The 27,973-nt window shown below is 36.0% G+C and overlaps 2 protein-coding genes across 8 annotated transcripts in view; one reads left to right on the top strand and one right to left on the bottom strand.

The window, feature by feature from the left end:
• Window positions 1-425: 425 nt before the first annotated feature.
• On the top strand, window positions 426-27,659 carry LOC121727390 (transcription factor SUM-1). Of its 2 annotated transcripts, XM_042115215.1 has the most exons (5): window positions 426-1,042; window positions 11,431-11,562; window positions 16,879-16,990; window positions 18,062-18,180; window positions 27,649-27,659. In XM_042115215.1, the coding sequence occupies exons 1-4, from the start codon at window positions 779-781 to the stop codon at window positions 18,142-18,144; spliced, it is 591 nt and encodes a 196-aa protein (XP_041971149.1). In that variant the 5' UTR covers window positions 426-778; the 3' UTR covers window positions 18,145-18,180; window positions 27,649-27,659. The 2 variants fall into 2 exon arrangements, with proteins under 2 accessions (XP_041971149.1, XP_041971148.1); XM_042115214.1 differs by lacking the exon at window positions 27,649-27,659 and having other exon boundaries at window positions 18,062-18,552.
• Window positions 21,449-27,973, bottom strand: part of LOC121727387 (protein diaphanous) — a 42,746-nt gene continuing 36,221 nt past the window's right edge. For all 6 annotated transcript variants that reach the window (XM_042115207.1, XM_042115210.1, XM_042115212.1 and 3 more), the window contains 3 exons: window positions 26,619-26,698; window positions 24,665-24,743; window positions 21,449-23,687 (listed from right to left, as the gene is read on the bottom strand). In XM_042115207.1, the coding sequence (XP_041971141.1) occupies window positions 23,666-23,687; window positions 24,665-24,743; window positions 26,619-26,698 (181 nt within the window). In that variant the 3' untranslated portion in view covers window positions 21,449-23,665. The remainder of the gene's footprint in view (window positions 23,688-24,664; window positions 24,744-26,618; window positions 26,699-27,973) is intronic.

Raw genomic sequence — 27,973 nt, 5'->3', positions numbered from 1 at the left:
TTTTGACTAGTTACTTAAGTACTTAACAAAACTTTGTTAAGTACTGTACTGTGCCATTACTAAAGACGAACGACAAAAGCAGTTTAAAAAGGGCATTTCCGTTGAAAACCGACAAAAAAAGATTTGTAATAAAAATACAGATTATAAAGTCAAATGTCATCAATCGTTGGAATAAATTATTCCATAAATGATGTCTTCGAATTTTTTTCGGTCTCGTTAAGAATTGAATCGTATCTCCAACCGAGACGCATATAAAACGTCTCAAAGCTTTCAACGGAGCAAATTCAAAGGAAAAATATAGCCCGCATCAATTTCAATCCAAACACTAATAAATTGGCATCTCTCAACGACATAGCCGCACACAGCTAGACAGTTTATTAATAGCTAACATATTTTGTAAATCTCCACTCAGAATCACCCCTCGGCTGAATTCAGTGTTGCGTGTGTCGCGCCGCGCGTGCGACAAAAAAACTGCGGGAAGCGAGCTGTCAGTGAAAATCGGCGCCAATTACAACTGTCAATTCGTAAAAAATGAAGTGAAATTTAAAAATGCTATCTACCCTATTTTAATTAAGTATATAATTTTAAAATTGTGAATCGTGATAAATAAGAACGGTAAATAAAATGTGATTGGTAAATTACATTTCTTTGAAAAATACGATTTGTGTATATTTTCGCGCACATTTTTGTAAATAAATATCCTTAATAATATTTTAAAATCTAGTCAATATTGCGTTTTAAATAATTGTACTTTAACAACAACAAAAAAAGTGTCAGAATGAGTTACAAGGTGTACGACAATTATAATTTCGATTACGAAAAATCGAATCAAACGGACAAAGACGAGGACGAGTGTTGTGAGGACGTAAAAAAAGAAACGAGGTTAGATAAAGTCGAGGAGAACGAAGAGGAACACATACAGCATGTTCTGGGCCCGAGCAAAAGATGCTTAGCCTGGGCCTGCAAGGCCTGCAAGCGCAAAACCGCAGCAGTCGACAGAAGAAAAGCAGCGACTTTGCGGGAAAGGCGAAGATTGAGAAAAGTAAGTGAGAACAACGAGAAAGATACGAAACCCTTATAATATGAGTATTATAAATTAATCAGAAAATACAGTCTGGTCAGAAATATTCGCGCTTGCCGCCGGATAGATAAATACAATATAATATTCATCATAATTTTGTTTTTATTAAAGTTAATGCCGCATTTACAATTTACATTGAGTATAAGTAAAGTTAATTAAATGTTTTTTTTTTCTTTTATTTTGATAAAATAGATCAAAACACGAATATCCGATTGTATTGCTTTACATGAAGATTCTATATTATGCACAACTTAAACTTTACAAGTTCTACATCACGCACGACTACAAAGCGCAGAGAAGACTTTTTAGGTTTCCTTGCATTAACGACTCATTCTTGCATTGATTTTGCTTTGCAATGCAGGGTGTACGTACCATAATACGGGTGGGATTTTCTTTGCGTACGAATCCGCCAGCAAAATACATCAACACCCAACGGTGCAGTTTTGTTTTGTAAATTTTAGGATGAAAAACTTGAAGTGGGGAGGTCGAGAGGTGGGGAGGTGGGGAGGTCGAGACTTAAGCCCTAGTCTAAAGCTTAGAATTCCTAGACAAAGATGTGTGTCAAGTTTTGCCGTCGACGACTAAACTAGTTAACGGCCTCAGCGGGCTCTTACACTATAGAGCCTCAGGGAGCTATTCTCTACGCGGTGAGACAACATTGTTCCATGAATTTATGATCCGCCTAATAGTTTCATTACAAACCTTAATAGACTTTAAGCTAAAATAATGAACGTATCAGAATCGCTTATAAGATTAAAGGTATAGTATAATGTATATTCTTTAAAAAATAACGGGTTGCTGGGAAAACTGAAAACGAAAAAGCAGGTATACATTTTCGTCGTATTACTTATGTGAAGTAAAAATGTTTTAAAGTTTGGCTAGGACAATTATGGATCCCTAATTCTTTGATATGCAATCCTGATGATCCATGCGTCGGATGGTTGTCTAAAAATGCCGTGTTAGCTTTACTGTCCCACTGCCACTGGGTATGCTGTGGCCTGTGAGTAAAAGAACAGCGGGGCTAAAATGGTCACATTTAGCAATTCCTCTCAATCAATTCAGCAAATGAATTGTCAAAACTGTCAAATTGACAAATGTCAAATTAGTACAAATTACTAGACATGAATTGCAAGCAGACTTGCATTTTGCGATTTTAAAAAATGAATCATATTATGATTCATAAGATGCATTTTGTAGATCTCGTGCATTGCGCACACGCTAAGGGCATAAAAATTATCCCTGTTAGAGGCTTGTAGACGGCCACCGTAAATAGGTGTACTTACTTAAAGAGTGTTAAGTTTTAAAAAATAAAAGCAGGAATACGAGTCATTTAATTTTCCACGAGTTATCGCCATGTGCACAGTGCAAATGTAGGATTTGCACATAGCGATAACACACGTGGAAAAAACTTGATCGTCTATGCCAGTCATTAAAAGTCCTTACAGATAATTTCTGCAGATAATACGCGAAAAACGAACTAAAACTCCCAAGAGTTTTATTAGTGCGTCAAAGCAAAAGTAGACAGTAAGTTTTCTTTTCTACGCGAAGTAGTTTTTCGCTTGAGACAGAAACTTTAAAGTTTCTTTATTTTTAATGCGCTGCTACAAGTTTTCCGTTTAAGTGCAGTAAAACAAAGACAAAAGGAGGGTAACTTCATAAAGTGCTACGATATTTGACGCGATGCGACACGTAATTTTTCTTTATTTTAATGTCAAGTCGAATGGTTCATACCGTCCATACGCGACGCGATGCGAGTCATGAGACGCATTTTAGATATTTAGCTGTTCAAAGCTAAACGTTTTATTCACTTTACAAAAAGTAATCATTTTATACTATATTTCGTATTAATTTAAATGGCCTCAGTAACCTCTATGTAGAGCTGGGTAAGTGCGTAACTTTGAATTTGTTCACTTACATAAAACTTTCCTTTGTAATGTTAAAAATATGTCTTACTCAAAAATGCAGCGTCGCGTCGCGTATCTGGTGTGAATTGACCCTTACAGTGATGGAGTGTATCATCTAATCCCGTGTACTGGGTGTACTGAATTAGCGGCGGAATTCAGACCGGCATAAATCTAACGACGTCACCATCGTACATCGGCTACCTGACTATTGGCTTAAGAATACTACACTGATCACAATGGGCAGGCAGTATGGCATATAATATAATCATTATTTTGATCCCCGTACCATGGTATTGAGGTTCGCTTTCTGAACCTATCTAGAAAAAAAATACGTGTATGGGTGTCATGTGCAGAGTTTCCTTATATAATTACCCAAAGTGTGAAATATATGGGGTCATAAAAATCGGACAAGTGCGAGTTCTCTCGCGCACGAAGGGTCCGTACCTTCACCTGTATAGAGCAAATAGGCAAAAAAGGGTTTTTTGTATGGGAGCAGCCTTTATTATTTATTTTATTTTAATTTTATTATTAAAGTATAAATACAAATGACTGTTTTGTGAATATTTCAAGTGCCTACCTACTGCCATTCTTAATATCGAACAAAAAAGGCAAAAAATCGGATTTTTTATTATGTGAGCCCCCTTAAATATTTATTTTATTTTATTTTTAGTATTTTTTGTTATAGCGGCAACATAAATAATTAAATACACAATTCGTGAAAATTTCAACTCTCTAGATATGCGCGGTTCAGGAGACAGGCGAATACGACGGACAGACAGATGGACAGACAACGAAGTGTTAGTAATAAGGTACCGCTTTTACCCTTTGTGTATGGAACTCTGATATTACTGAGACTTTGCGAAGTTTACCATTAAAAAAACATATCCACAGCCGAATATAATATAACCTCCTCCTTTTAGGAAGTCGGTTGAAAATATTTTTTTTTTCGCAGAGGAATTTATGTAACTGCTACGATAACAACAACTAGGATCGTCATCCATCTAAAAATTAGGCCATTGCGATTTGCGGCCTTAAGTCGCATACTTTGACGGTTTTTAATAAACACGCAAATTCCTCTACTTCCTTTCTAGCTCTATCTATAGTGAAGGCCTACGACTCCAAGCTCGTTCCCGTCGAGAATGATAAATCCATCCTAATAAATTACAGCACATAAAAATCACTATGGATATTATTTTAATATATTGACTCATTTGCGGAGGAGAATTCTAAACAACGCTTGTTTTATTGTTGTTTCAAAACATCTTCGAAAATTCGAATTTTAAAAACAGAATCGATAAAAACATTTGTCTATTTCCGACGAAATTCAAGAGATGCGCGACTATAGTAAAAATGAAATAAGCTCTCCGCAGTGGTCATTGACCTTTTTAGTCTAAAAGCTATATGAAAAATACCCACACTGTATTCAGTTAACTTAAGGCGCTGTGGTTATTGCAACTACGTAAAATGGGTTTTTTAAAACACGTTTTTAGTAAAGGAAATGTCATTATTTAAGTATAAAATAAGTACCGTTTTAAAATTGAGAAAATTTCCTATACGCAAAGGTATAACAGTATACAATTTGAAAAATTCTGCTCGATAGAAAAAATCTCAAAGATGACTGTTATAACGCTGTTTTTCATAATTAAATCATTTTATGGCTAAATTACATACTTTCTAGAAAAAACAAAAAATGTAGTATATGTGTCGTAACCTAACGTAAACGATTTGATATATTTGATTTGTGTAATACTAAAAACAAAAGGTTTTTATTCCTATTTTCTATTATCAAGGCACGCGGCGAGCGCGTAACAGCCATGACTGTACAAGTCGCGCTGATATTATGAATGTTATTTTAATGTCAATAACGTCGATATTCGTACCGACAGACATCGAACTGCTAATTTTAGGGACTACTGGGCCTTAAGAAAAAAAGAGCTCTTATAAAAACGCAGACTAATATATAGATTCATCGGAAAACCTCTTGATAACTCTTAGAATTATCATAATCTCAACTTTTTATGATTTCGGAGTGATACACTTCATACACAGTTCTTAATTCTCATCGAGTATGAAAAATACGATATCGCCTTTAGCGGGCCCCTAGACGAGCAATTTTATTCCGGCAATATCACGTATTGCGTAATATTATTGACCATCTAGGGTTGATTTTGAATATCGTGCCCCTTCAATCTAATTAATATCTGTTCAATAAAATTAAAGCGTGGTATTGCACAATACAATTGATCGTCTAGGGGGCGGCTAGACTAGAAACACCTGTCACTTTGTGTAGAAAAAGATGAAATATGACAAGTTTTTTGACAGGGGGTCAATGCCCGCTACGGACAGGATTCGGCAATACGAGAATACCAAATTAATCTCTTTAATCCCGGGATCCCGGAAACCGTGGCGGGGTAATCCCGTGATCCCGTGCGCGTGACTGCACCACCATTTATTTATATACGTCTGATTAACGAGTTAATGTCGCCTACACCTAGCGGCCCCGTGTCTCACACGGGAAACTACTTAAGGAAATTAATTAGATAAACATCCAAGTTATATTTCACTGAAATTGTAATAAAATATATTGCACATTAAAATGTGACTGATATTTCGTGTTTGTAACGTTTTACCAGTTGTGACGCGACATAAATAAAATACTTAGCAGAAAAGATATGATCTACGTCCCTGTACAATTTACACCTGACGTATTTTATTTTATTTTTATTTATTGTGAAAACCAACAGCTTAAAAACTTATAAAATTTACAAAAAGCGTTTTACATACAATAAAGCCAATAACAGGTTTCCCATATATCACAATCATGCAGTACAAACAAACAAAAAAAAGACCTAAAATAACAAAAGCACAGAAAATCCTTAAAGAAGAAGCTGGTCGAGAAGACTAATCAATGTACAGTACAGTAATTGTTGTTAAGTTCAATGTTAAGATAAATTGATAAAATAATAGTAGGTAGGTAGGTAGGTAGGTAGGTACATAAAATATACTTATATATTTTTTTAATAATTTTAGTTTTTGATTTTAGTTTTTAACAAGCAGTAATATTTCTCGTTAATATTTCAGACTTTTTACCGATTTTATAACTTGGCTTTTAAATTTAGCTTTAGAATGTTATTCACTCATTCTCTATATAACTAAAATGTTTATTATACATGTAAGTAATACGTGTTTTTTTTTTATGAAATAAGGGGGCAAACGAGCAAACGGGTCACCTGATGGAAAGCAACTTCCGTCGCCCATGGACACTCGCCGCATCAGAAGAGCTGCAAGTGCGTTGCCGACCTTTTAAGAGGGAATAGGGTAATAGGGGAGGGTAGGGAAGGGAATAGGGTAGGAGTTAGGGGATCGGGCCTCCGGTAAACTCACTCACTCGGCGAAACACAGCGCAAGCGCTGTTTCACGCCGGTTTTCTGTGAGAACGTGGTATTTATCCGGTCGAGCCGGCCCATTCGTGCCGAAGCATGGCTCTCCCACGTATAATACGTGTTAGGATTGAATGGAACATGCAGTAGTGGGGTCTTACGGGTTCGGGATTTTGGGGTTCGAAATGAAATTTGAGAAACAAGGTGTGGACAATCTATGTTATTATTTAAAATATCGTAAAGAAAGCCCATATCTAGAACAATGCGCCTCTGCTCTAAAGTTAACAAATTATGTACATCACAGGCATCTTCATAGGCTGCATCAAAAAATTTGCGGCTTTTATAGTTCAGGTGATTAATAAACATATTTTGTATTCTCTCTAAACGGATTTTGTAAATAATGTAATGTAGTTTGGAGTCCAAATAGGACAACTATATTCCAGTATACTCCTGACACAAGCTGAGTAGACTGATAAAGAGCTGTAGGGTTTAAAAAGGATTTACAGGTACTATCATAGACGTATCATTTATTTATTTAATTACTTTTTATTCGTCTCCTTTCTAACCTAATAGCTGTTTATAATCATTATTGAAAATGAATAAAAATTCTTTTATTTTTAATTTGGTTAGAAACTAACACTTTCAGAAACTCTACCTGCACCGGTTCGGCGTAAGAAATGGTTGAATATGGTACGAATTTTTGATATTACTAAATTCGTTTATCGAGTGGAAACCATACATTTTTTCGGAATAAAAAGTATCCTATGTCTTTTCCCGGGACTCAAAGTTATACCATACCAAATTTTAGCCAAATCGGTTCAGTGGTTTGGGCGTGAGGAGATAACAAGATAACCGATAGATAGACGGACAAACTTTCGCATTTACAATATTAAGTATGGATTATAACTTTTTAACATAAGAATCTCTGGAACCTAAGCTCTCAAAAAGAATAGAGCTTAAAATAGTCGCATTAGAGTTCCCTCTAAGTGTGTTAATGCGATTCGAAACGCTCGCAAGTCCCAGGGGTGAGATGTGTCACGTTAGTTCGCTCGTCAACGTAAACACTTCACTTAGCTAACTACCCTCGCTTAGGTACCCATTAAATTAAATGCAATTTAGAGTGGAGATACTTTTAAAACCATCAAAATTGATTGGAAAGTAGACACTAAAATAACCATAATTAAAATTAGAACGGAAAATGTTTAGTATCAGATTGGTTAGAAATTAAAACTTTTGAAACTGTCCTACGTGATGCCTTCCCTTACTCCCCGGCGCTGCGCGGCGAAAAAAACAGCGTAAGAAAATTGGTTAGATAGGCTTCTTTTTAGCAAAAAGATGGAATTGATGGTCATTAAGAAAGCTTTAAAACAATAATAATTATTATTATATTATAACTTAACCAATAAAGTCTGCATTCATAGATACAAGCAGCCTCTTTCCGTATTTCTAAAGCTTAGTAAGTAAGCTTGTATTAGCTAAGACCTGTGTAGCCTGTCTTTAAATAAAAGATTCCTGGTTCAGTGCGCTAGTGGTAAGGTAGCACACAGTATTCAAAAATATTAACAAGAAACCCATCTTGTAACTGAATTACATATTGTCAAAAACTATGTTTACTATTTACTTATAAACATTCCGTTCCATAATTAATTAATGTTTTATTTTTTAACATTCCGCTTAAAATTTACAATCGTTGTCTTTTTCAGCGTAATTAGGTCTGTAATCCGCTACATTGCTTTATGCTTTCAAGCGTGAAGCGTATAAGAAATAGTGCAATTTGTATCCATAATGGGACCAAATAGACAATGCTAAGGCATAATAGTTGCCGAGCGAGCGGATACGCGGCGAGAACTAGGTCGACTCCAACACTATCACATTTCTCGCTTATATTATAATCAAAGGAAATACAGCAGTATAAAACGATGGCAAAAAATAATAAAACTATTAGATCCAGGCACATAAATATTTTGTGATTTATGTGTTACAATAACACCGAGCTAATAAACTTTATGATGATTATTCGAGTCGCGGCTATATATTACGTTTTAAATATTTAAACGTTATAGATATGTGTATCTATCTGATATTTTATGATATCTTTGTTAGCCTCGAGTTGATAAATAGTTTCTCGGTTTCAGCCAAAAGCTACTCTCAGAGATTATCTCCAGGAAGACAATTTACGAAATAAAGCGCGCAGTGTTGTCTCTTACTTGCTTATTTCTGTTTCTTGTATAGTGTTTTAAAGTAAACATTTATGAAGTTTTTACTAACTGAAATTCAAGCTTTTGAATTTGTGTCATTTTGTGTAAATGGGTTGCTATTTTACAATGTAGAGTCCCCGGGCGAGATAGAACGAAACATTATAGCAATTCGCAGAAATAGCTTTTTATAAGGACTTAATATTATGATAATATATTATATTACACAAAACTGAACTAATCATACTGAGTACTCTGTACTTACAGCTGGTATTCTCATAGAATTATATAAATACACAGAACAGAAGGATGAATTATTATTCGATTAATTCATTTTCAGTCGTTTAACAATGGCTATTTTATATTTAATTTTATGAATGAATTTGGTGTCACATAATTAATTTGCCATCCTATAATGTGAGTTATTAATAATCCGGATCCCCTAATGCAATAGTTCACGACACACAGACAGATTTATCGCTAGTCATAATATTAACAGCAGGAACAAAACGGCGGACGCAAATAAAAACAAAATTGTGAGACGGTTACGATTTATTTTTATGTAAAATAGAGATGGCATCTTTACTTGTTTATTATGCCTATTTATATACTGACTAATGAGTGCTATATGCTAGAATAATATGCTTTTAATTACGAATTATGTGATAACCATCGACAGAGACGAATTGTTCATTTTATTACAATTTAATAACGGTCGTGCTTATCGGCACTCGACATCACCGTTAAATAGAGTTGAGGATTTCTTAAACACTAAAGTAAATAACTATACATTAAATGTAAAGAAATATTTTGCTTCCAACTGCAGCGCAGTAAATTTTAATACACAATACGAACTTTAAGTAAGTTGCCGGGATCTACTGGAAAGTCACATCTACACTTATCTAAGAGTGTAATATTTTTCTGGAAGGGAAAACGTAACCTCAATAACTCTTTATCTGCATAGAACTTTTACTTACTACTGACTTACAAAGAACCTTATTGACATACTTACCTAAACTTACAAGTACGTTACTTATAAAATGTCGTATTTTGGTGTCGAACTCTTTCAGAATATATTTTATTGTTTAATGATCCGTGATCAGTGAAGTAAGTATGAAGATAAAGAGTTTCATAATTTTTCAACCACTCTAAGTAACTCCGGTAATTATTAAATGTCTCAAAAGATTATCATCCTTTTTAGGGTTCCGTACCCCAAGGGTAAAAACGGGACCCTATTACTAAGACTTCGTTGTCTGTCCGTCCGTCTGTCTGTCCGTCCGTCTGTCTGTCTGTCTGTCTATCTGTCTGTCTGTATGTCTGTATGTCTCCAGGCTGTATCTCAAGAACCGCTATAGCTAGACTTCTGAAATTTTCATAGATTATGTACTTACTTATATCTATTTCCGCTTTAATATAACAACAAATACTAAAAAGAAAATAAAGTTAATATTTAAAGCCCCCCTTAAATATTAACTTTATTTTGTTAGACCCATAGAAGAAACGTGATTTTTTTGGCCTTTTTTGCTCGTAATCAATAATGCTAACAGCCAGGCACTTTAAATTTTCACAAAATCCTTAATTATAATTATACTTTATTAATAAATAATAATATTAAAATAAAATAAAAAATTTAATTATTTCCCATTCAAAAAATGCAATTATTGGCGTATTTTTGCTTTATAACGATTAACCGTACGGAACCCTTCGTGAGCGAGTCCGAATCGCACTTGCGATTTTTTTATGTTCTTGTCCCAATTTATCTATTCGTATGTCATTAATAAAAGTAACATGACCTTTTATGATCGTCAAAAAAACTGATCAAAGAAGAGATAAATAACTTTTATAACCGGATCGTAATATAGAAATCAATTAATTTCCGCGGTTGTCATTTTTTTGACGCAGGAATATTTTTGTTTGATGTTTCGTCTCAGCTACTGTCAATGGGGCGCTTCTAATAAGCGAAATCTAATTTTGTATGCGGTACACCGTACAACTTTTTATTCCACTTCACTTCACTTTTTATATTTTAAAAAATGAATTTCTGTGTTAAATAGTAAGTAGTAGACTGTCTATTATAAGTGTGGTGTAATGCCCAAAGTTCTTGATTCATAAGTAAATGTTTTTATTACTATTATTATTATTAAATATAAGTACTTAGAACTTGTATGTCATAATATCAAGGTTGAATCTTATTTAAAATGCTAGCGAACTATTTATTTTATATTCCAACCACTGAAAGTGTTTCAGTCTCGTATCTTTAACTTGTAACATGATTTTCAAAAAACTTATATGTTGTATGTTTTATCAGGGAAGTTGATTTCTAGGCAGATGGCGGATCTAGGTAATTTGGTCACGTTAAGTCAACAAACCCAGGCGACCGATCACAGCTAACATTGAACTGCCTAGGAATCAATTTCCTCGATGGTACATTCACATTGTACAAAATAGGTTTATTATAGGGTAGATATAAACAATTTTGATGTACACTTGAAGATCAAATTCACGAGAAATCGAGGCAACTCCCTTATAACTGGCAAATAGCAACTTGATTGAATCATTATTAATAAGATATATTTCCCAAAACGAGGAGTAATTTTGTATTTTCCTTAGGTAGCTCAAGCATCTGTACTAATATTATAAATGCGAATGTGTGTCTGTCTGTCTGTTACCTCTTCACGCCCAAACCGCTGGACCGATTTTGCTGAAATTTGACATGAAGATAAGTACTTTGAGTCCGGGGAAAGGACAAAGGATACTTTTTATCCCAAAAAAATGTACGGTCCCCGTGCAATAATGGCATTTTGGCGCAACGGAGTTGCGGGCGTCATCTAGTACTTACAATTTTTCTTAAAAATAATCTCTTGTCGCAGGTAAACGCAGCGTTCGAAGAGCTCCGTGTCCGGGCGCGAGCGGGCAGCGGCCGCCTGCCCAAGCTGGAGATTCTTCGCGCCGCCATACAACACATAGAGCGGCTACAGTCCGCGCTCAGAGCCGCCGCCGCTGTAAGTTCCACATACTGTAAACTTGATAGTTGATCTAATCAGCTCTGGATTTATGATTAGGCAGTATAGGCCATGGCCTAGGCCGCTGCCGCCCTTCTATAGGCCATGGAATATGGAGGGGCGGCAGCGTCCAAGGATTGCGGCAGAATTCGAACATAGGGACAGCAAAATTAAAACCTGTACTCGTAATCATAAAATTAAAGAATATATAATTCCGGCCCTGGGTCTGACTATCACCTGATGAACAGAAATGAACACGGGACAAGTCAGCACTAATACTTTGTTTTTCCATTGATCATGGAGTTAGACAACTCTAATACTGTACCTACTAAGTACTAACAAAACTATTGTGACGTTACTGTGCGTTTTAAAAATAGTTGCGAATCCTTTTTTTCAAGTTCGTATATTTTTTTAAATCAATGTTGAGTGTTGACTAATGACTGAGGTGAAAACATTACAATGCGCCCTCTTTTATGTTGCTTTTAAATTATTGTAGTTGCTAAATAATGAGATATATTTTATATGAATCCTCTCTATTCCACAGATAACTTTGAAGCTTTGAAACTTAAATAAATTTGAAGTTATCTAAGCAGCTCGGCTATACACATAAAAATAATTACTAGAGATCGCCCAATGGTCGAAATTCGACCTTAGTTTCAACTTTCAACGACATATTTAGGACTACTACCTACATTTTGTAAAAAATATTGACTTTATCATTTTTTTTTCAACTCTTGTCTCTGGGACTAAGCTAATCATAGACATAATATATATATTATGTCTATGAAGCTAATCTCAGACAGACCGTGTAAGCATTGTCTAATAGTATCTTAGCTTCAATAAAAAAAACTATAATCCATTTTCAATTTGTCAAATTGTTGTCAACAGACTTCAACCATAAATAAAAGAGTATAATTCGTATGTATAGGCTTGTCACTCAAAAATCTGTCATTTCTCATGTAGGTGTGTTGTAGTGTGTGTAATGTTTTATTCGTTAAAAAAATGTATGATAAAAGCATAATTTCAAAATAATATTAGTTCGATGCACTCCTCCACCATATAAACTATAACTGTGCAAAATTTCATGCACCTACGTATCCCCATTTTTGACCGACTTCCAAAAAGGAGGAGGTAATACGTTCGGCTGTATGTATTTTTTTTTTATGTATGTTCAACGATTACTCAGCCGTTTGTGGTCCGATTTACAAAATTCTTTTTGTGTTGTATAGGGTTTGATTCGAATTTAGTACCATGTTCATAAAAGTGGTGACCTGATGATGGGATCCATGAGTAATCGAGGGAACTCCTCAAAATTTATATCGAAACACATAGTGATTTCGATTTTTTCTGGAGTGTTTCAGGCATATACTACCAAAAAGTAAGATTTTGCACCAGGATGTACCTTGGTTCCGAAGGTACCCAACAGAACTTTCGAATCCTTATAGATACAAGTTCGAGGATTTTGGCTTTATTTAAATTACTCCAAGCAAAAGCCAATGGATTCTACATTATTTCTGCTGAACATAGGCTAAATTTTATTTTAGAAAAAAATTGGGTTACGTAAGATATTTGGGTTTTTCGGACGCCAGGTGTAAAATCAACCAGAAAAGTTACTTATTTTGCGTACGCTGCCGAAACTATAATAGATAGAACCATAAATGTTATAAGTAATTGTAGATCTTATAAATATCTACAAAAAAATCCGCGACACTTATCTATGTCGAGTGAGGCACAATAACCATTTTTTTATTTAAAAATCTTGAATTTTTTTTTGGACTACATTTAAACGCGTTTATTTTACTTGCTGTTAATGCTATTAATCCTTATGAAAATAAATTATTTCATCACTAAGTACAGTTTATGTAGATAATATTTGGTCTTTAAATGATTAAAATTGGTTTAGTTTTGAAATTATGGCAAAATTAAAATATAACGATAGTGGGCGTCACCAAGCGGGGGTGCGTGTGCGGGAGGAAGACAATCTGTGCAATGTCCACTACATGCATCTCTTCGGATAATGACTGCGTCCGCGTCGTCGATGTCAGTGTTGGAGTCTGTGAATTGACCTGGGAATCATTTTGCTGACCGAGTCTTTCCTGGATAGACTTTTTGCAGCTGTAACCGACATCCACGCAGGCGGAGCCGCGGGCGACCGCTAGTAATAATATTATGTACAACTCTAAGACAACGAGCTATAAGTAATATAGCCTTGTGGTCTCATAGGTAACTAAAAAGGGTGAAATTATTATTTTTTAACAAAAAATTAAAACCGACTTCCAAGGTCGTTAAAAAGAATCGAATAATTCTTATTCCTTATTATAGTGCCGTCTTCAGACTTCGCCTAAACCTCAACTATTTCTGTACTCAATCTTCATGCTTTTGAAGTCGGTACCAGCTTAGCGTAAGTCCTATGTCAAGGATCTCAGAACTTTTCCGGGCTGGTAGCTCGGTAGTCTGAAGACGGCACTATAATAAGGAATAAGAATTATTTGATTCTTTTTAGATTATTTTTAAGAATATTACTTTTGTTTTTACCTTGGAAGTCGGTTTAAATTTTTTTTGTTAAAAAATTATAATTCGTAAAAAGGGTTACAAAGTTTTTCGTTCGCGTATTAATATTATGTTGATAATGATGATGATATAGGACAGCTACCAATTTACATAGTAGCCTGACCGAGAATTGACCTGAAGGTATTTCTTTGGATCTTTCACACATTTTCCTCTTTCAATCGTAACCTAAAACTGTAGAGTCCCATCTTCGTAAGACTACACGGAAAAAGAGAGCTGAGTCAATTAATTGCAAACCGAATAACACGACGGAGTTTATTTGTAGAATGTATAAATTCAGCGGCAGTATTAGATCGGTATCAAACTGCGCGACAAATAACTGACAGCGCGTTGTTTATGCCCCGAGAGCGCTTTTAGCTTGAGCTCTATCTAGATCTTATTGTGCATGCTGTATAAGATGGGTATAGAGTAATGAGTATGTTAATGTTCTTGGTAAATTCTTCTAAGCTATATAGTAAGTAGTAACACGTCGTAGCTGGTTTTTATACTGCTTTTTCACGTACAAATAATAAAAATAGCTTACGCTTAAAGGTTTTTCTAAGTTTACATTTATTTTAAGTGGTAGTTGCTTCTACGGCGTAGGCTTCACCATGTGGTGACAAACCAACTGCGTTTATTGTAACAAGTCGTAAGCCGCATTCAACGGGACTATAGTTATACCTAGTGCATCGTAGCTACCCGTTAATTTAGTATTACAAGGGTCGGTTTAATTTCTACTCTTGGGAATCACGCGAGATAGACAGGGGTCTACGTTGGCCCTGACAAAAAATGGGGGTCCACAATTGTAGGCCCCGGGTCCATGTAAATTAGTTTTGTTAGCAGTGAAAAACTTTTGTGTAATGTGTCGGATTGATTTATCTTATTAGAAAGCCAGGCCAGAGATGGCGAACCCTGCCTTATCAACGTGCCACTTTTCTGTATAATCTGTAATAGTCATAGAAATTTTATGTCTTGTGCCATTGGTTCGCCATTCCTGGTATAGGCGGATGGCGGATAATTTGTAAAGCACAGTGACCGTCACTTAAAATAATAGCAAGTTTCATGGATTAGTCTTGTAGGGGGGAGGGGTGCGTAGTAGTGCGTAGTATGCACCAACACCTTAAAAGTGGGCCACGAAACAAGGGAGTTTGGGAACCTCTGGGCTACGATTAATTGCCTATTACCCAGGCTACGATTTGTTACAATAGACAATGGTGTTCTATCACTAGTCACTACATCTAATTGCTATAAAACCCATATGGTGGACCTGCCCGATTAAGGCAATGTTGCGGTTTAGCCCACTGCAACTCTACCAGCAATGTATCGTACGTGGCACTGCAGACTGCGTCCCGCGGCGCGATCCAGCATAATATAAGCGCGTCGATTTAGTTTATTTAAGGTGCGGAGCCGCGGAAAGTGTCATGTCGCGATGTTAAATCGCCATTAATACGCGTCCGTGCTTTATTTATCTGTGCACGTGCGACGCGCCGCGAATAGATTACACGGAATCAACCGCAGACCGATTCAATTATTTTAATTGGCTCTGATATATTTTTTTCAGATTGCTCTCAGCACAGATGCAGCTTTGTTTGAACTATTTTTGGGTTATTAATTGTGGAGCTTTTTAATGCTTTAGCGGCGTTTGGATGTGTTATCGCTGTAACTCTACATGTCCAATATCATTTTATTTAGATAAGACTATTCCGTAATAATCTAGAGGAATATTACATTTCTTAATTGTGGTTTCCGATGTGAATAAAAGATTCAAAAAATTGAAATCGTGAACTTTACATTTAATTTGCAACATTAATTATACTTCTAGCAAATATAACTTTGTAATCATATAATAACACATTAAAAGTTGGTCATGACTACTTCTAGTTATATACCTACTTAACATTTCAAAGTTTCCTTTGAAAATATTCATAACTTTCAGTGCTCTCCGAGTTCCATTAGGTAGTAGGTACTCAAAGCTCTAGAAATTTATAATTTCACGATGTACTTCATACAACAAATATGTGCAGTACGAGCAGTTTTTGCAGCTTCGTCTGCTAATTCGTCACTGAAACTACCTTTCCCACTTAAAATTAGACAAATCACTTTTCCGTGTAGCGCGTGATGGGCGCATCAATAAAAAGGCGCATCGGCCGGCAGCGCATATTTCAATTCGCACGCGATCTATACGTTATCAGAGGCGGTGGTAAATCATCCGAAATAGCCGCTAGTGAGATGTCGCCGTAACCGATGTCCATTGTCGCCGATTTGTCATCAGGTGTCGACGCCTCAGCACGCGCTGATAGATATAATATTGCTTTAATCATAGGAACTTCTCGGTACTAATAAAAAATACATAAAGAAAACTGAGTTATCCATCAACACGTCGTTTGAGCTGAACGAATTGCGCTGAATTTGGCAAGCGGATTTGTGAGCGTTCGCTAGGAAGGGATTAGCCAATATTCAACCCTTCACGGGATTAATGGAGTCGAAATCGCGGGCAAAAGCTAATTGATGCATGTAGAGAAGGGCAAGAAGGCAGAGTTCCTTTTGATGCCCTTTTTGACTTATTTCAAATCATCTCTAATCTCTATGCATTCTGGTATCTTTTAACTTGATTATTTAGTAATTTCTGGACCGCATCAAAGCTGATGACATTATGTTGGAACTATAACTTTTACAGAATATATGCTCTACGTAAAAATCCCTGATTACAGTTATTTGTGCTGAGGCGTTATAGACCGTGCGACCTTCAACAAACGTCGTTTGTTTTAGCTGGAGTCAGACAGCTATAAGAGCTACGTGGAGGCGCCCGCGCCGCGCCCGCAGGGGGAGATCAAGGATTCGAGAACTCCCAATGTCGATAAGGACAAACCGTTCTTCAGTGGTAAGACTCAAGTTACCCTAACACATTATTCCCTCTCAAAAGACCTGCGCCTGCAGCTCTTCTGATGTTGCGTTTAAGTTACTTTCCATCAGGTGACCCATTTGCTCGTTATTTTATAAAAAAAATTACTTACACTGATAATATATCCTATCCATTGTACATTAATCCTTATGCTAAGGAGAGCTTTGAAATGCATTATTTTGCCTACATAACTCGTATCACTCCTTGTCTGAAGTCGAAAGTAGGTACCTAAGGATCAAAAAAGCCAGATTTGAAATGCGATTTTTTTTACACCAAGAATAAAAACCACCATTCCAATCTTAGACTCTAAAGAAAGCGATTTTCTGCTTTAGCCTTATCTATATAGTCTTATTTCTTACTAAGATATACCTACGTAGATAATACAAGCTTTCTCTTAAAAGCCCACAATGCACTTGCAACACCTTTGGGCCGTGTTCACGCCAAGCCGACTGTGAGCCGCCGAATGTGAGCGAACGTTACGCAGTTTATTGTATTTCCATACATAATATTTACTTTTTCGTTCATACCTAGCCGACAATACGCTATTACGCTAGGCGTAGGCGTGGACATTCGATACCGTATAATATTTTCACGTTCACACTGGGGCTCACAGTGAGCCTGCTCACATTCGGCGGCTCACAGTCGGTTTGGTGTGAACCATAAAGTTAATATACCTAGCGGAATGGAGCAACAATCTCGACCTGTTAAACGTACGTTTCATCTGTGTGAAAAATGTGTGTACGTATACAAGCATGATTGAACATGAATTCTATGAGATTAAATTGTCAACGTGCGGCACGTGCCGACTGGACGTAAAAAAAAGAGCGCTTCTGTCATGTATCTCACGTCTCTTTTTACCACGCAGTGTTACTGATAGTGACATCTCTCTTGCTCAGGCCTTTGTTTCCCTATTCCGCTAGGTATATTAACTTTATGGTGTGAACACGGCCTTGAAGTCATGTATATAGGCGACGGTAATCGTTTACCCTTAGATGATAAGTATCCCCCTTATTAAAAAAAATGTTAACCTGGTAATTTCACCTTCTCCAGGTGAACCAAGTGGTTACGGGCTCAACAGCTTGGCTCGGCTGCGGGGCATCGTGCAGGCGCTCGCCACAGCCGATACTGCGTGACGAATGTTCGTCAAAGGGAATCTACACGCGCGGCGCGTAGCTGTTTGTAATATGAGAATGTTGAAAATCGCCGTAGAGGTTTGCTGTATGTACATTGATAATTGAATCAATTATTTGTTATTGATCCATCGTGCTCAAGGATATTTGTGATTTTTATTTTTATCTTAGACTTGAAAGTATGTCAGCTATGTCTCGAGTTAACGTAAACGTAACCCCCAGATCAAAGTACTTATTACTGTAGGAGTATATACTTAAAGAACATAATATATTATTTAGACTAGGAAAAATATAATTTCTTACTGTAATAGACATGTCCACTTAACACCAAAGATAATTTTAAAGGTAAATAGAGGATTAAATATTTCGAACTTTTTCATTTTAAATTTTCTTCTTGGTGCTGTACCTAATTAATTAAGTTTTTGTTGGTTGAAAAACTTGACTTCTTTTATTTAAGATTTCATATAAGTACTTAAATGTTAACTATTAGTAAATTATTTTGCTCACTAGTTTATAATTCCTTAATAAATGATTTTATAATAGGAATAAGCATTTTTATTAACGAGAAACCACGTTGTAGATTAAAGTGCAGAAAACACCTACAGACTATTACCATTGGGATGTCCTCATACGTACTAGCGCATTTGCGAGAATGCTCGAGCATTCCAGCGAATTCCCTCGTCATAAGATGAAGTTGACGAGCTTCCATTGCGCTCCATTCCGCGGCGTTGTAAATTGAGATTAATTACACCGTCATTCTTGCCGCTATAGGTGGGCAAATTTTGAGTTCCACTCTTTACTTTGTGTGGTTAGAGTACCTAGATCCTAGAGATAGAGAGATAGGTATTACAACGGACAACGGTCTAAAATTAATAAATAGTAGGTATTCGCTTGTTTTATTTTAAGTAAATATTTAATCTTATTATATCGCTTGCCAATCTGGAGCTCCGAGTGCTCAGCGTAGGCGATCGACATGGACGTACTGACAGAGACAACACTGCTACAACGAAAAATAAATATTAAAACAACGTGTTGCGTGTTTAATAAATAAAATAAAAATAAATTCAGTAAAGTTGTTCCAGCTTCCAGCAGTTGTACATCTGAAAATAACTACAACTTCTTGTTGGTTTAATAATATTGTAGTTACGTTAATATTATTCTGTATCTCTTTGATATCAGATATTCAAAAAAACCTATAAAACTTTTTACATAATATTAAAATTATTTAAAAAATTGAAATTACGTATGCAAGCGTACTAGACACTAGTCGTACAAATCGAGGGCGTGGCTTGGCGACGTGTTTGACCCGCCTTCTCTGCCTAATTGTTTGATAGATTAGATACGTAAGCACTCAGTTACACACATCGATAGTTACACATAATGGCGACCGCACACGCCAGGCTAGCTTCTATACAAGTAAAAGTATGGCGAAACTCGGGGATGCATCATAAAGCAACGACGTTTCATTATTTTGTCCTTTCATAGGATCATTTGAGGTTTCATAATCGTTTAATCTAAAATCACGTTAAACAAGCTGCATGGCATGCCGCAGCTACAAACCTTGCAGCTGCTAGCAGCAGCCGTGCAAGCCAGGAGCGTAGCTTCCACTCACATATTCAATTGACACGGCAGATAGCCGTGTCAATTGAATATGTGAGTGGAAGAATCAAATAAGTACCTATCTAACATTTCGTAACATACGGACAGTAACTAATTTTTCCCTTATTATTTGTAACTCATCCACTTCATCACCTAGCTAATTTATCTGGCTACACATAATAAAATCCACAGTCTTCCTATTTCATATAATTTTTCCGATCCTAAAGCCTCCATTTATGCCAAAAAAAAAACGGGATTTTTTGCATAAATGGAGGAATTCATTCATGTTACTCACATGGTTCTTCCAATAGCTTCATGGTTCTTCCCCTCACGTCTTGATTATTATGCATGCTAGGCGTGTGTGACTGCCTAACAAAGCACATACGCATTGAATAGTTTTTATAGTTCGTAGAAACAAACTATGTAAATGCAATGAATGTTTTATATCCAAACAAAACACTTCGATAAGAATGCAATCGGAATGCGCTCACAAAGATCTATTTCCGAATTGAAAAAAGACAAGTGACGTTCTCAGCTCATTCATAAGCCCGTGTCTGATACTGTCCCACCGCTGGCAGTCATCTCAGCAATGTTCCCGATATGTTGGACTAACTCAGATATGCTAAACATGCAAGTTCACATCTAACGATCTGCAAACTGTTGAACTTTGAGTCTACAATGGACCGACTTGTAGGCAGCCGTACCTAGAGAATGAGATTTGAGAATTGAGAGGACGAGCCATGCAAGCGCGATGTAGGAGGCAGGAGTTAGGACACGCGTACAAAATCATTGCCACATCCCAATATGGATTTATAGTGAAGTAAATCAACACTATCCTTGAAATAAAACTTTAATGACAGTATTTAAAGTTGTCTATAACTACGGTTTTATGCGTGGTCCCGATTCAAACGGTTTAGTATGAAGATGGCCGTACATTTTGTGGGAACATTAGCAACGCGCCATTTCTCGCGTAAATGTAAATTGCTCGCCAATATTGTTTTCATATTTACGTCACTAGTTTTAGTGTTACGTAATAAATCATATCTCACCGCTGCGCTGTCTCCTCCCGTTTTGCGGCGCTGCCAGCGCGCGCGCACCGTGATTGGCCCCGCCCCCGCTCCCCGCCCCGCCCCCCGCGACCACCATTACTCATCTCTACGCTACGCGTCAAATAGAGTGGAGACAATTAAGCACCGAGTGTTCCAACATCCGCTAACACTAGTACGTACTGTAAATATGTAACAGTGGCATATCAAAATATTTGTTAGGATTCTTGAAATTTGTCTTCACTTATAATATATTATGTAGGTACATCATATTCATAAATGCTGTCAAATGAGCATAAAAGGTGTTCATTGTGCATAATATAATATAAGCAAATCTCTCAGAAGTCTCTTACCCTAAAGTATTAGTTATTTTCTATAATAATCCTCGAATTTTTTTTGGTAGTGTACACTATATTATAAGGTGAAAAATTAAATAATATCTATTTCATCAAATTGGCGTTTCAATCATTTCAGCGAGCCACTCATTTAAAGCTTTAAAGATAGTAAAGTTTCAATGCACAAGTTAATAGGCCATTTAAATAAAAGAATCAGATAAATAAAAAACATTTTAATTAAATGAAAATTGTAACATTTTACAAAAATATATTTACATATTAAATATGTATACGGACGAAGCTACAATATATAATAGGCTTTAGTTAAAAAATCTATACATAATCTACAATAATACAATATTGAGTATATTAAAAGCTAAAACAATGGAACGAATAACTTAATGACACAATTTCCTCACCAACACATACAAAATGTTCTAAGATAAATTAGGATGAGTGGTTAAAATAGAACATTATCGAAGGATGTGAACGGGATGGGGATATTTATCTTTATCTATTTCTATCATTTGTTATTTATCTTTTTTGTAATAAATTTATAGAAAAGTGTACTTTATGTAGTTAAATGTTGATTTATTATTATAAATCTGAAAATACCTAATAAATTTATATTTTAATCTGATAAAAGGGTGCAAAAGTTTTTGTAAGTAATATTATATTGTTGTCAGTTAATTTGTGCGTGAATCTGAGGTAAAATGGACGATTGTCATAGTAAATATAATACAACTTGTAAGTTCCGTAAAAGTTGTGTTGTAAAATTTTAAACAGTTATTTATAAAACATTATTGCTTTTTGATCTTATCACTTAAGTTAAAAGATGTCCTCTGTCGACTGTCAGTGAGTGCACCTAAATAGTATTTACAGATCACATTGGAGGATAAGACTGTAAAATATAGTAGTAATATTTGTTATTGTATACTGTTTAAACGTTTTACAAACAAATAATCCACACTCTGACAATATATTGCAAAGAAAGAAAAAATATAATGTGACAAAACTACCAAAATATTAAAGAGACTTCCTTTTCTTAACTCACAGTCGAAATTCCATATACTTTTAGAAGTTAAGTCTTGTTTTTGCTACAAAATATTATATTTATTAAGTATACAATCAAAATTCTACGAATATTTGAGCTTTCAATATGGACAGCGTCGTCAAACACGTACTAAAAATTCGTTGATTTTTCTAGTAGTTTAAATATATAAAGGTATTCAATAAACTTTTAAAAGCGTATTATGAGAGACAACTAAAATATGTATACATACACTACTATCTAAGGTAAGCTAGAAATTTCGTTATTTTCAGACTAAAGTTAACAGACAGTTGTCAGCTCTATTTTTTCATTAGCATTCGCTTTATTTCGATCCTGCTAAATAATTATAATCTCATAATTAGACATAAGTAATATAATTATTATTAGATCTTCTTAAGAAATAATAACAAAACATTTACAAAATAAAATAAGAAATACTCAAAAAGTCGTTAGCGTATACACATATTTCGCGACTATCAAATTTGCAGATCGTTTAAAAAATTATATACATCGTACATAGTTTGATACAGTAAAAATTAACACTTACACTACTTTATGTTATTATATTTGTGTAGTATTGAACGAAAACTAAATAGTATGTCGCATTTGACGTAATAAAAAAGGCACAATTATATTTTCTCACTACTTCGTATATTACACACATATAATAACATCTGGCATAGTTTTGAGTGAACAGCCTTACGAAACTCCCTTGTGAAGTTGCAGCGAATGAAAATGTTGAAGATTAAATGACGCATCAAGGCATAGAAAATCGTATAAAATGTTAAGATTTGTATGAATTCTGCTCTATACCAATACCTTAGAACCCCAAAAGTGCCGTAAAAGTTAGAACCCAACCCAAAAAGATTTTTTTAAATATTAAAATTGTAGTCAATCCACTCAAATCTACGCCCGTTGGGGCATTTAAGTACTATTTGTTTGGCTACTGTTTCTATAGATTAGTGAAAATAGTGATCATTGTCTTCATGCTCATCACTACAGTATATTTCTGATATTCTAAATTCAAAGCCGATTTATCGAAAAAGGAAGACATTTTCTGATATCATTACATACGGTACTACAGCGCGGCGTATGGCGCGATGACGTACTCAATAACGTCAATAATTATTATTGTATAAGACAAGACAGAGCAGACCTATGTTAGCTGTTCAGCTTATGTTAAGTCAATTTTAGTGGTGAACTTTCGGCAGGACTTGACATAACCTGACCAAATTAGGCCCACGCGTTTATCGGACAATACAATCACCCTATACGCCGGCTAAAACTGATGAAAAGTTTATTGGCCCACATTAAAGAGTTAACAAAAATACCACTTAGCTTAGGCCCTAAATATATTACAAGTCGACCAGTATAAAACACCGATTAATCTCATACAAAAATGCCCTCGAATACAAAATCTATCACTGTCGCACGCTAATTCACTTACTGACGAATATAACTATAAATAAACTGCTAATATCACTGTAAAGCTATCACGCGTTACTCAGCAACTCACTGGAAAAGAGAAAATATATTTTAAATCATGCTCTATGTTCCATCGCAAATGTAAGTCCAATTATTTTTCTTTTGTTTAAAAGTGAGTCCAGATTAGTCGTCACTGTGATAACGGATATACGTCATACTTTCATGATGAACAAATTTCATGTCGTGAAATCGCGTCGAGATAATCGCGCGGTTTGGCGGTTACATTGCGAGATGACAAGCTAATGTATCTAAATGACAGCGCGACCGCGCCGCTTTTTACGGTTCCGTACCCAAAGCGTAAAAACGAAACCCTATTACTAAGACTTCGTTGTCTGTCCGTCTGTCTGTCTCCAGGCTGTATCTCAAGAACCGCTATAGCTAGACTTCTGAAATTTTCACAGATTGTGTAGTATATCTGTTGCCGCTATAACAACAGATATACTACACATGCTATAACAACAAATACTGAAAACAAAATAAAATTAACATTTAAGGGAGCCCCCCTTATAAATATAAATCCCCCCCCCCCCCCACCCCATACAACAAACGTGATTTTTTCGGCATTTTTCGCTCTTTATCAATAATGGCAAGAGGTAGGCACTAGAATTTTTCACACATTCCTTGGTTATAAATAATAATATGTGTACTTTAATATTTAATAATAATATTAAAATAAAATAAAAATTTAATTTAAATTTAAATTCCTACTCAAAAACACAATTTTCAGCCTAATTTTGCTCTGTATCGGTACGGAACCCTTCCTGCGCGAGTCCAACTCGCACTTGGACGATTTTTAAATAAATCGTTACATACGATTTTCTTATGAAGTATTGATCAGATTATTATAAAAGCCAGAGATTTTTTTTTTCAAAAGTTAGAGAAAATAAAATTGAGAGCCAATTTGTCGAATGCCTAATATGCCATACCTCATGACATTAAGGGATCAGACAACGGTGCGGTGTGTGGACACTTTATATTATAGTGGTAGGTAGACGGCGTATACTCACTTGGTCAGCTCCCGTGTGGTGAGCGCGCCGGTCAGCCCCGACCGCGACCGCGACCGGTTCAGCTGAGCGCGTCTCTCAGCTGAAACATTATACACGATTACACGTGAGCCCGTGCCGTCTCGCTCACACTTTATATGTGCGAGTGAGATGATCGAGTACTGCCGCACTCAGAGACGAATATGTATAAAGAATATTCATGTATGAATATTAATGTATTATATACTGTAATAAAAAAAGATTTTGACATAAGCTCCATACATTATTATCATTAAATGTCTCTGACTAAGGCCGTTACTCAAATACTCAAAAGCTTTGTCCACACTGTGCCTTTTTCTGTTCGTCAAGGGCATGCGTTATAGCGCAGTCAACAGCGAACGTGAGGCATGCCCGCGACGCATGCCCTAGGACCAAAAAACAAAAATTACAATGTTGGCGTTGCGCTCGTTGTGTTGTGTGTCATCTTCTTTCATTCAATGAAAGTTGAATGAAAGAAGATGACGAAAATTGAAGACGAAAGCGCATAGTGTGGACATAGCTAAAATCAGAGTTATATTTTCTATTTACAAGACAATAATATAAGATATTCTTCTTAAATACGGACTTTTGTGTGTACGGACCGTGTTTAAATAAATGATCTAATTAAATCTTAAAACCTACAATTATAAAAGTTATGGTCAAACGACATCTAAAGCAGAAATGTTGTATTGACTAGCTTTTGCGATTATAACTTTTTTTTTTATTGAAGAAGAAATAATTAAAAATTATATAAAGAATTTCGTTAGCTAAGCCACAACAAATTCAAACACGTCCTTAATATAATTTGAAAATGTTATAAAGTAAATTATAGAAGAACACAACCAAATAAAGCTTAGTCTGAAGAGAATTAAATTAGACGAACATCAAAAATAGCACAAGACTTTTATGTGACGCAATGAAAAATACAATATAATTGTGACGTAATAATAATATGTATTATTATTTTTATTAACTCTTAATATGAGTATACAGTCCGTCAAGAAAGTGAAGAAATTAAAAAGTGGCAACATCGTGGTGTCATCCCTTTTTTCTTAGATTGATTTGAAAGGGATGACACTACGATGTTGCCACTTTTTAATTTCTTCACTTTCTTGACAGACTATAACTGACAATACTGAAAGTGTGTGTGTCCAACATCTATAAATAAGTTTAAAAGTAATGTGCGTCACACAGAAAGTTTTATGTAATAAATGCAACACAATAATAACTTCTCGGTAGCGCTCGAGTTTGGGCGGCGACGCGCGGCGCGGCCGGTAGCTACGCTTCGATAACTCCGCCTCTGTTTTCAATATTATAGTATTTCAATAATATACCAACGCGATTTGAACATGACAGTGGTGAGCATTCTTTAAACGTAAAAATGTGGGTAGTTTTGTTTTCGTGCGCTCTATCACCGCTAGATGGCACTTTTACGAAATGTCACATCGATGATACAACAAAAATGCATTCTGAAATTAGCAGTGTGTTACCTGCAATACGGTGCAAAATAACTTGCACCAAGCCCTGCTCCTCATCGCTTAAGTCCTCTAAGGTGTGCGTGAAAAATTCAACTGTTTCACTATTGTGATTTTATATGGGTGATAAGTGGTAGCTATAAAGTACATAGTATAATTTTTGAAAGACGATTAATGAACACAATAAGCAGTGTTTGTGAACTAAAAGGCACAAATTGTGTTTTTCTCAGATGTGAATGTGAAGCAACTGGTTGTATGTTGCTCAGTTTTACTTGACTGGTGTAAAACTTCTACTATAGAAAATTTTCGCCTGTGATAATCGTGCATAAGTGTTTCTCGTAGATGATTTTGAGGAGGATTCTTCAAGTTCAATCCTCATCAATTGCATATACAGACTATAAAATATCTCCATTTGTTGCATAACATTAAAATAATGTAAGTCGTAGCATACAATATAATCTTACCTCCAGCCACTCTCGGGTTCGCCTTCTTCCGCGGCCGCTCTCTACTGAACGCGGAACCGCTCTGTAGAGCTTCCATCAAACTGAAAACGAATAAGAAAGTAAGTACAAGCTATAATATATTTATTAATCGGTAAGTCATCATAACGTTTATACACAACTAGCTGTCCCGGCAACTTTGTTTTGCGATAAACTGATTTCCTGCTTTTTTCTTGAAGTTTTTTCTGATATTTTTTTTCTATAGACCTCACGGAGCCCGAGACCTTTCCAACGAATGCAAAACCGTGGAAATCGGTTAGTGCGTTCTGGAGTTATGGCGTCAGGAAGGAAAACCCGACGTATTTTATATGTTAGATTATTATTTAAAACTGGGACGTAATTTGTTACCCGGCATTACGCGCACAAACACAATGGAAATCTCCATACAGAAAAAAAACATCTTTATTTCTACTTAGCTCTTCTATTTGGCGCTCGCTGCGTGCGAGTACAATAAAACTTACATTAATGGCATGCAGTAAGTTGGCGTCAACTCACGGTCAGTGCTTTATGCAAATATTTCAATTTTAGGGCCAACCCACACGTACCACAACCTCACGACAACTACACCACGTGGTCGGGCGTATGTTTCGTATTGTTAATGAACTGGACTATTCACACGTACCACATTTTGTAGTCGTTGTCGACCACTTGTGTGATACCGACCACATCGCAACCACAACGTTGTGTCGATGCAATGACAGTGCACGCACATCGCCCGCGCTCTTCCCCCCTCCGTTTCATTGACTTTCGTACGTAACCACATCGCAACTACTAGCGACAACGCAACCACGTCGACATTTTGCCACAACAACTCTACACACACAACTCTACAAGGCGCAGGTTCGGCCTCATATGGAATATTGTTCTCATCTCTGGGCAGGGGCGCCAAAATACCAACTGCTCCCTCTGAATCGTATCCAACGAAGGGCTGCTCGAATTATTGTTGACTGCCATAGTGTTTCAAACAGCTTGGACCCCCTGGAATTACGCCGAGATGTAGCTTCACTCTGCATCCTCTATCGGTTGTATAACGGGGAGTGCTCTGAGGAATTGTTCGGAATCATACCACCTGCTATCGTCCCACGCGAAAAACATACCATCCTCATCACCTTGATGAGTGGCAGTATTCCACAGTTTGTTTTTCGCGTAACTTTCTGCCGCGCACTGTAAAACTCTGGAATGAACTGTCACCAGCAGTATTTCCGGACCGATACGACCTGCAAACCTTCAAGAAAAAAGCGTATTCCCTCTTAAAAGGCCGGCAACGCACCTGCAGCTCTTCTGATGTTGCGAGTGTCCATGGGCGACGGTATTTGCTT

Source organism: Aricia agestis, chromosome 5 (assembly GCF_905147365.1).
Source record: "Aricia agestis chromosome 5, ilAriAges1.1, whole genome shotgun sequence".
Classification (NCBI taxonomy): Eukaryota; Metazoa; Arthropoda; class Insecta; order Lepidoptera; family Lycaenidae; genus Aricia; species Aricia agestis.
Note: the sequence above shows the minus strand (reverse complement) of the source record. Positions and strands in the feature narration are given on the sequence as shown.